The 10,198-nt window shown below is 36.1% G+C and overlaps 1 protein-coding gene across 1 annotated transcript; it reads right to left on the reverse strand.

Annotated features, from left to right (window-relative positions):
* Positions 1 to 5,725: 5,725 nt before the first annotated feature.
* Positions 5,726 to 10,198, reverse strand: LOC110462852 (acanthoscurrin-1-like). The gene is made up of 4 exons (XM_021517080.1): positions 10,151 to 10,198; positions 9,061 to 9,130; positions 6,550 to 7,236; positions 5,726 to 5,819 (listed from the first exon to the last, which is right to left on the reverse strand). Exons 2-4 carry the CDS (start codon positions 9,119 to 9,121, stop codon positions 5,806 to 5,808), a joined length of 762 nt encoding a protein of 253 aa, XP_021372755.1. The 5' UTR covers positions 9,122 to 9,130; positions 10,151 to 10,198; the 3' UTR covers positions 5,726 to 5,805.

The following is a 10,198-nucleotide window of genomic DNA, read 5'->3' on the forward strand; positions in this document are numbered from 1 at the left end:
TTATTCTGTTTTACATATTACAAACATTGTCATGTTATATTTAATTTAAATGTGCTGAAGCATTGTGTTAAATGCTGTGGAAATATTTCTTCCCAAAATTAAGTGGGCATGAGGGATATTTTTCAAATTTGATATGTAGGTTCTCCTTGATCCCTCGTTGTGCAGGTTATATTTTGAGACTGATCTTAAAAACAAAATGGCTAAAGGAAGAACTGAACAGAGCTTTCTCATATTGCAATGATCGATCCTATTTTTTTCACATTAAGTACTCTACTAGTAAATATGTGAAATGACCAGCTCACTTTGAAGGTTGGCTTTCATACACATCAGTATTAAGTTAAGATCAAAAGTTACCTCAAGGTGCATTAACTGTTAACATGACTCAATCAAACAAATTAGAGGAAAGAAGAGAAAAGATCGAACTGACAAAGAACTAATGAAGATGGTACAATGGTGGGCGCCAAGATCCCTCTGGGATCTCTTGTTTTTCATACAGGTGGGACATTTGCAACTTTCGAAATGGAAGGATATTCACCACAGTTAAAAGATCTGTTAAATAATTTTGTGATAACTTCTACATTTGCTTCCTCAATACTTCTCGGACTTAAACTGTCCGGACCCGAAGCTTTAGAAATATCTCATACTCATATATCAGACATATAATATGATGGTACTAGTATAATAGATATATTTATAAGTGTAATTATTTTTGTTACATGTATCTATAATAAATATATCAAAATTCTTCATGATGTTTTATTGTCCAGAGTCGTCATCAAACACATACGTCGTTGTTTAACAATATTTTCTACAAAAAGTTCCACTCGTAGTCATCTTTGTTTGGGAGTAGCGTAAGGCTTATTATTTGCGAGAAACCTAGAAGCATTATTTGCGGGAAATGTAAGTGTTGATGTATCTCTTTGTTTAATTTTGGTTCTTTTGTTTTGTTCTCCTTTGACTTCTTTCTTATGTTCCTTTTCTGTACGCTGTTTGCTGTTTTGTATGATTTTATTAATTTTGTTATTATCCTTTTTAGTTTTAAATGGTGTGATGTAGTTGTTAGTGGTGTTACACCTTAAAAGTTGGGATCAGTACTTTGCTAGAGTTAAGTCCCTTGTGGAGCTCTTTTGTTAGGAGAGAAAACTGAAAGTGAAAGTGACGATTTGTTTCTAAAATATCAGTTTGAAGTGCGCTCCGGGCGCGGGTCGCATATTTCCCGCATATTATAGAGGGCCGGAGTTCTGACGTTAATCGACGACAGACCGATATGAAAAAAGTCGATAAAACGTCAGAATAATTCGGACTAGGGCATGCAGTGTTGGCGTCTAGAGTTTAGTGTCGCCGAGATATGTGCCATGATGATGTGGCAGAGTTAGTGCCGTGAGGTGAAGGTCACGTGTGGGATTCTGTTGTGTGGTGGAATCCTTTCGAGGTCACAGGGTACCGGAAGTGATGTGGCGGGTGGACATAGTGAAGTATTTTGTGTACCATAGCTGGTGTATAATAGTCCGGTGTCTATTATAAACTGATTTATGGAAGTAATATGTGTCCATGTATATATCAGAAAGGTAATACTGAGTATATATATTAACCTGTAATAATTATACTGTATTTAACGGTGAATTAACCCACCGAGGGGTACATGAACATTATGAAGTGAACAGTACTATTAGGGAGTACAGTGGAGAGAACTTTCGTTGGTTGAACAGTACCATAGTACAGGGCTGTTTTACCTACTGAACTTTACCTAACCAAGTGGATGGACATTGCAGATTTTGTGGAGAATTAACTCTACAGTTTATAATTATGAACATTATTTGCCAAGGTTAACTTGCCTTGGTCTTTTGTCATTCTACATATTTGATAAACTATATTTGTATTTACAGTGAGTGAGTGGGTATGTGTGGGATTGATTATATGTATTATTATTAGGTAATAAAAATGGACCATGAACTCAGTATCTTTGTTGACTTTATACATTATCAGGCACCATGACTACAGACCTTCGTGACATTATTGGTGGCAGCAGTGGGGATGGTTTAAATTGATCAGAGATATATTGAAAAAATTGCAAGCAGTATATATTTGTAATAAATTTAAATTTAATTAAGAATATTGTACATAAGAAAAGTTGTTTGTACAGTATTGTTTGTATGGGTGCCTGAGGTTTATTTATGCATATTCTGTTGTAGATTTGCATTTTTGTGGTACCCTAGGTCAAATTGAGTGAAGTTGTGGGAGATATACAGGTATCTGCACATTAGTAGTGAGGTGAGTTGTAATCAATTAAGGTTATTAGGTGTTTTAGTGTTGGTTTCAAAATGTCGAAGCTCCCAGATTGGGTGCATGAGATGGTTGGAAAAGGTCAGAGTATGGAGACTTGTTTGACATTGTGGAGGGATTTGTCTGCTGTGGAGCGTCAGGAACGGACAGATAGGCGCGCTGAGGAGCAGGAAGCATTTGAGCGTGATATGAGAACATAAGAACTTCAAGTGAAGGAAAGAGAAATCGAACTTCAAGTTAAGTTGGAGGTGGAGAAAGGTGAACAGACTAGAGTTGAAACACAACAAGCTGTATCTAAATTTACTAACTTTAAATTGAACTTACCAAAGTTTATTGAAGGACAAGATGTGGATGTTTTCTTAACATCATTCGAGAGGTTGGCAACATTACACAAATGAGATAAAGAACAGTGGGCAGTGAGAATGGTTCCATTATTATCTGGAAAAGCATTGGAAGCTTACTCATGTTTACCTGTGGATCAAAGCAATAATTATGATGAAATTAAGAAGAGTATCTTGAAACGTTACAAGCTCACAGCAGAGGCATACCGAGCAAAGTTCAGTAATATTGTGCAAACGTCTGGAGAATCTTATAAAGAGTATAGGGTTAAGGCAGAGCTTAACATGAAACGTTGGCTGGAAACAGTGGAAATTACAGACTTCAATGGATTGTACGACCTAATTCTCCGTGAACAACTAATGAGGAATACACCATCACCTTTACAGGAGTGGATAAAGGAAAGAAAACCAAAGTCAGTAAATGAAATAGTGGAAATGGCTGAAGCCTAAATGTATCAAGTAGCACATGGTGAAACCATTTTCACTGGGAAACAAGACAACAAAGGATCTAATGGTGGTGGAAAATCTAAAGGGTTTCCTCTAAAAGGAAATGGTCAAATGGGGAACCAGTCTAGGGAGAACAGAACTTGTCATTTCTGTGGGATTAAAGGACATATTATAGCAGAGTGTTGGAAAAGGCCGAATTCTATGGCGAAACAGGGATCTGTAAATATTAGAGGTCAAGGTCATGGGAGGAAACCAGAGAATTTGGCTTTGATTCGTCAGGAAAAAATGGAAGTATCTGGTGGAGTGGTAGTTCAGATAACTTGTCACTAAAAGATGTTCAGTACCAGAAACAGATTTAGTGGAAAATAAAGGTCTAAGGATTGAGAAAGGACGAGTTGGTGAGAAAGAAGCAACTGTGTTAAGAGATACTGGTAGTAGTGCTGTATTTGTTTCATCAAAACTTGCTGAGAACTATCATAAGAATGGACATTTTAAGGATGTTTTGTTAGCTAATGGCACAAAACGGACATGTGCAGAAGTTTGGATAGAGATTACCTCCCCTTATCTAAGTGGTAACATGCTGGCATTAGTGATGGACACACCGTTTGCAGACATTGTAATAGGGAACCAAGTAGAACTTAAAACCCCTGTATCTACAGCATCTACAGAAAAGGAACCAGTAAAATGTTCTACAATAGAAACTCGAGCTCAAAAACAGAAACGTCTTGAGCAATAGCAGAGAGATGATAGTAATTAGAAGTTTCGGAGGTAAATGTTGACTCGAAACCACTCGCTTACCCACTTACTGGGGATGACTCATTATTTACTAAAAATGAGTTAGTGAAGGAACAGGAGTCAGATGGCACACTTACTAAAGTGAAAAGTTTAGTGGATCAAAAGACAGAGGTGAGAAGGAAAACTACTCAGGAGTCGGCTGAATCCTATTTTACTTATCAAGATGGAATCTTATATCGTATTTTCCAGACAGATCAAGGAGAGATTGTGAAACAAGTCGTTGTTCCAAAGAGATGGAGGAGTGTTCTGCTGTCTATAGCTCATGGTATTCCACTAGCGGGTCATCTTGGTTGTAAGAAAATGCGGGCAAGACTACTTCAACATTTTTTCTGACCAGGATTGTTTACTGCAGTTGCACGATATTGTAGATCATGCCCTCAGTGTCAGATAGGAATTCCAAGGGGGTAAAGTTGGATATGTACCTATGTTCGAAGTCCCTGTTAAGGAGGAGCCATTCCAAGAATAGCCATTGCTTTTGTAGGACCGTTACCTCGCACACTCAAAGGAAACCGTCATATTTTAGTAATTTTTGATTACGCCACTAGGTATCCGGAAGCTATTCCTCTAAGGAACCAGGAGGCAGAGACTGTAGCGGAAGCACTTATAAAGGTGTTTTCACGAGTTGGCATACCTCGTGAACTTTTGTTCAAACTAGTCCAGTTGACACAGACCTTCATATTATTTTAGCTCGCGCCATATTTATGTATGTATTTGACCTCTTACCTTTTGCTATATTAGCATATATTCATTTTACATTTTGTTACGCTCTTATTTTAATCTTGGTGACCCTACTGTACCTGTACTTACATTATATTAGAGCAAATAAGAGTTAATTTTTAACTATGATGTTTGATGATGTTCTATGTGACAGTATATTTCGGTATACTGTTGTATACCAGAACAATTTCGCCGCAGTATCAATTTGGCCCTGTATCGCCCTCTGCTATGAGGGCGAATTTATCATGACAGAGAATACTTGTACACAACAGACTTTATATAGTAATTACAAGACGGAGGGCGCTATTCCGTCTTTTCGTATTGTACAATTATCTGCTCTTGTGAGCAGGTATTGATTGTTACGTCATTTGTTTGTGAGAGTAACGTCATCAATTTTTGAGAAAACGACGTAATTTTCTCACACAAACCAATGACGTAACACTAAATACCTGCTCACAAGAGAAGATAACTCTGCAATACGCAAAGACGGAATTAACACTAGGAGAATATAACTTTTACCTGTGAAGGACACCTATTTAACGTTTTCCGGTATACAGTGTATTTATTCTCAAACTTTATGTTTGTATATTACATTCTTCTTTTAAGTTTTGTTAAGTATTTTTTTTTGTGTTTTGTTGCTTTATATGGTGCTTGCTCTCACTGTCTTTGTATATTGTATTATGTTCTATGCGCCAATATTGTTATCTGTTTGTGAACGTGCTGCTTTACTACTGCTGGTCAAAAAAAAGAAGTTCAAGGGAGTTTATTTTACCTGTCTATCACATTCAACACTAAACAAAGGTCTTTAGAAACCATAAATACTCGTATTAGCATCGGTAAATTAATAGACGTCAGCTATGTCGTAATACTGCTAATTCAGGCAAGCATCAGCATCAATCAAATATAGAATCTGAAATATTTTGTGATCTTCTGCAGAAACATTGAATCTCCATCTAAACCATCCTCAAACATAAACTTCTCCACGATCTTTATCACCAATCATCGCGCTTCAGCTGAAGTCAACGAGTTTGGAGAATATTGAATCTCCATCATTAACTTCATGCAGAAGAAAGTTTACTTGAAAGACAGAGGAAGTGACAGCATGACAGAAAGAATTAAGTAACAAAGATTATTTTGAATGCAAGTACCCGTTATTTTATTTCTCCATTTGATTGTGTTTTTAATCCAGATACACCAAGCTTTGTTGTGGGTCGGGTTAAGCCGGCTAGTATCGTCCACCTGTAAAAGAGGGACAACGCAAGAGGTAACAACAACGACAACAACAACAATTCAGTCTATATCAAAAGTGTACATGCAGGTTAATAAATATCAATTTAATATTTGAATCCTTATTAATGCATTTAACGTTATGTTAGTAATAGAGTGATTTGGAGAAAAGCCGGGATACTGTTAATGTAGTTGAATTACATTGGGCAATTGCTGTTTTAGAATTACAAAGGTTGAAAAAGATTCTTTCAATTACTCGGGTATATAATACACTCGCCATTGTATTTTGCAGTCAGGTATTGAGGTATTTGATGGCGATAAACACGATAAAATTTCAAGGGCAATAACCTTCACTATGTTTTGGAGGAATGGTAAAGTCTACCATGCTCCAACGAAATTTGTGCAAAATAGTTGAACGGAAACGTTCAAAGCACAGGTAGACCATTATGAATCGACCAGATAGAGATTTGTGGATAAGTCAGTCAAGGAGGTTGTTTAACGTCGAACTTGACTGAATATATTGTAGCTTGTAATAGCTGAATACGTTTTGTAAATTCTGCTATAAATGGTGAAAAAACATTTGGACGAATGGTGATAATACGATTTTAAGTCCTGTTTGTATAGAATCAAACAAATGTACTAATGTATTCCCTATATTTAATTACAGAACAATAATTTTTATTTACTATATTTTGAATTCGTGTAAAATAAATAAAAATAATAAAACAAAGGTATTGCTTACCCATGCCTCCCATTCCTCCGCCCATGCCTCCGCCCATACCTCCGCTCATGCCTCCTTTTCCGCCCATCATACCGCCCATTCCCATGCCAGGCATACCGCCCATTCCTCCGCCCATTCCTCCTTTACCGCCCATCATACCGCCCATACCGCCCATTCCCATACCGGGCATACCGCCCATCATACCACCCATGCCTCCTTTACCGCCCATCATACCTCCCATACCGCCCATTCCTCCGCCCATGCCTCCTTTGCCGCCCATCATACCGCCCATACCGCCCATTCCCATACCGGGCATACCCCCCATTCCTCCGCCCATGCCTCCTTTTCCGCCCATCATACCACCCATTCCTCCGCCCATGCCTCCTTTTCCGCCCATCATACCACCCAATCCTTCGCCCATGCCTCCTTTACCGCCCATCATACCTCCCATACCGCCCATTCCTCCGCCCATGCCTCCTTTACCGCCCATCATACCGCCCAAACCGCCCATTCCCATACCGGGCATACCGCCCATCATACCCCCCATGCCTCCTTTACCGCCCATCATACCGCCCATACCGCCCATTCCCATACCGGTCATACCGCCCATTCCTCCGCCCATGCCTCCTTTACCGCCCATTCCCATTCCACCCATACCAGGCATACCGCCCATTCCTCCTCCAATGCCTCCTCCCATACCATAGGCAGCTGAAAATATAAAATAGTGACAGTTTAGCATCATCTATATATATAGGATCTTTAATGTGTTCTGAATTTGGATGCTACTATCAAATGAGTCTAGCACTCACACAACCCAGAACTTATGCTAATGTTCTGAAAATAATTTATTGTATCTGGTCATCATCAAGAGGCAACCTTGAAGTATATGCTATCATGTTTTTTCTGACGTCAAAATTGGAAAGTATAAAAGTATAATGCATATTACATATGACATATGGTCTTCACTGCATTACACGAGACATATATGATACATTTGTACGTGTTTAAAATACCACTAGAATAATGACTCTAGGGTTCGATATATTAATTATGTAATAAATAAACGATAATCTAAAAATATTCAAAATAAATTCGATGTCTACTTATCACGCTTGTAACCTAGAAATAAGGAAGGAAAATATAAACCAACGTTTCACAACATTGAAATTCTATCATCGTCTGCAGAGGTACCATGCTATTCATGTATATAAAACATTAAGATCTTTGAATTATATTTGAATTATGATTTCCTTTTTTGAAAAATGACTACTTTTAACGTTATAGTAGCCTAATGTTTTATTTATATTTTAATTGTTCAATCCCGTAACCGTTGTTCATCCCGTAACCGTTGTTCATCGTTCCATATCCTAATATTAATTGATATAAAGTGATACAAAGTTATATTTTGTTAACGATATAACATGATTAATATATTACACTAACAAATCGTTATTATAGGATGTATTTACTGTTAATTATACCATGCACCAAGAATGGAGAAACTCTGTATGAAGTTAATAAAATCACAAATATTCTGATTCTACCTAGTACTACTTAATATTTTATTTATTTCAATGTATTTCAACTGGAATGGCAATAAAATCACCTTGAAAATTAATATTAGGATATTTTAACCATTTTCCTAGGTTCCATAAGCTGACTTTATCATTTAGTTTTGCAAAGACATTCCAAAAATAAATTTATTAAAAACATAACAACATAATGTTTCTAACTGTTATTTATTTCAATATCTTTAACTTAAATAGCTATTAAACATTTTGAAAATTAATATTATGATATCTAAACCCATATACCTAGGTTCCTTATACACTTACATTAACACTTAGTTTTTTAAAGACATTTCCAAAAATAATTCATTAAAATCTTTCAACCGAAATAGCTATAAAACATTTTGAAAAATAATGATATTTAAACCTTATTCCTAGGGTCCTTAAATTTACTTCAATTTGAAAAAGCATTTAAAATACAAAAAATACAAAAAATATAGATAAAATAAAATCATCAAAACATTACAACAAAGTAAAATAGAAAATGAAACCACAACGTCGATAAACTATGACGAAATTAAAACTCGAATACAAAAATAGAAATCAAGAACTGTGGGAACACCAAAACAAAAGGACAGACGTCTTAATTCCAAACCTATGAACTAAAGACGGAACCAGACGTTCCGGAAGGGTCAGTGTTTCTATACCACACGTCGCAAAAGATTTGATGTTTTTAATTATTTACTTATCAACATGTTTTTTTTTATCTTTGTAAAATTTCCAATGTATTTTAATGTGATATCTGCTTCTCTCAGCGTATTAACTTAATGTCACAGAATTTCATTGATCTGCATTATTTGTTTGAGTACGAATTAAGCATTTCCTGCTAAATGTCAGCATAGAGTTGATGTATTTTTTCTTAAAATCTACTTTACCATACGACAGTATATGAAATATTATTTTTAAGGAAACTAAGTTGTCATACTATTTGCATCATTGTATCAGTTATCGATTGTCTACTTACCAGCCGCGTTGGTAGCGACAACAATGGCAGACGCCATGGAAACGAATAGGTAAGCGTTCATCTTGAAGGTCTACAAGGTACCAACAGTCAATATTTGAAGTTGATTCGTCAATTGAAATATATAATATTAATATATATGATTCGATTGAAAACTTGTTACTTCAATCACTATCAATGCATACAGATACAGATATAAAGTGTGTGAAATAGATACATGACGGGATTTTTGTTTTTGTTCTTTTAAAGATACCTTACGATATTGAATGTTTAGCTTGAAAATGAATATGTCTCATTTACTTTTATGTATGTAATTCGAATGTTCTCAACATTACTTTTTTATGAATCTTTTTGTAATTACGCTGTGTGTATCTGATTGTATAGCTTGATTCAGAAGTATTTTGAATACATACAATATACAGCTTTCCTTTCATGCATTGCTATTTTTGTGGAGAAATAAAAACACGTAGAAAGTTTGATCTGTAGTGTTACCAGATAAGAAATCGTAAATATAGAAAACAGCCATTCGTGTAACACTCTTTATTCTAGTATAAAACAGCCATTACTGATCAGAAATACATTTATATATATATATAACATCAGCGACATTTCAACAAGGGCTTTGCCGTGATAAAGACTTCTTTATTTCAGGAATAAAACCGCGTTTACAAATGAATTGAACGCTAGGCCCACCAAATGCCACAGGTATATGACGGATAAGGGTTTTGCCTTCGCAAATATTTAAGATTAGACTCGAAGTAAATGGCGTGAACAATAAAACATTCCAAATAAATTAATTTAAAAAAATTGCGATGACTGTAGATATGCTTGGCTGAGATAACAAGAAAACAATTCTATATGGCCCACCGAATAATTGACCTTCTTCATCATATCAATGTAGGGTTGTGAAAGTGTGTGCATTGCAAAAGAAGGATGTTTGGTCGTATGTATGAGATACTAATGGATTAGAGAGTGGTTTTAAAGATGTCAAGATATTATGAAGTTACCAGGTCAGGAGGCAAGAAAGTACGTTGCATAACACTATGGAAAACACTTAACGATGAATAAAAATTTAAAGTGAAGCTGGACTTACCTTTTTGTGACGAGCTGTAGAGCTGCTGGTGGGTTGTTGGTCGGCTTC

The sequence above is a fragment of the Mizuhopecten yessoensis genome, unplaced genomic scaffold (genome assembly GCF_002113885.1).
Source record: "Mizuhopecten yessoensis strain PY_sf001 unplaced genomic scaffold, ASM211388v2 scaffold10839, whole genome shotgun sequence".
In the NCBI taxonomy this organism is placed as follows: Eukaryota; Metazoa; Mollusca; class Bivalvia; order Pectinida; family Pectinidae; genus Mizuhopecten; species Mizuhopecten yessoensis.

Coding starts and splice junctions, on each gene's coding strand:
- LOC110462852 (XM_021517080.1), bottom strand. CDS start 9,121: ATGAACGCTTACCTATTCGTTTCCATGGCGTCTGCCATTGTTGTCGCT. Junction 7,237..9,060: donor TGTCGCTACCAACGCGGCTG/GTAAGTAGACAA, acceptor TTATATTTTCAG/CTGCCTATGGTATGGGAGGA.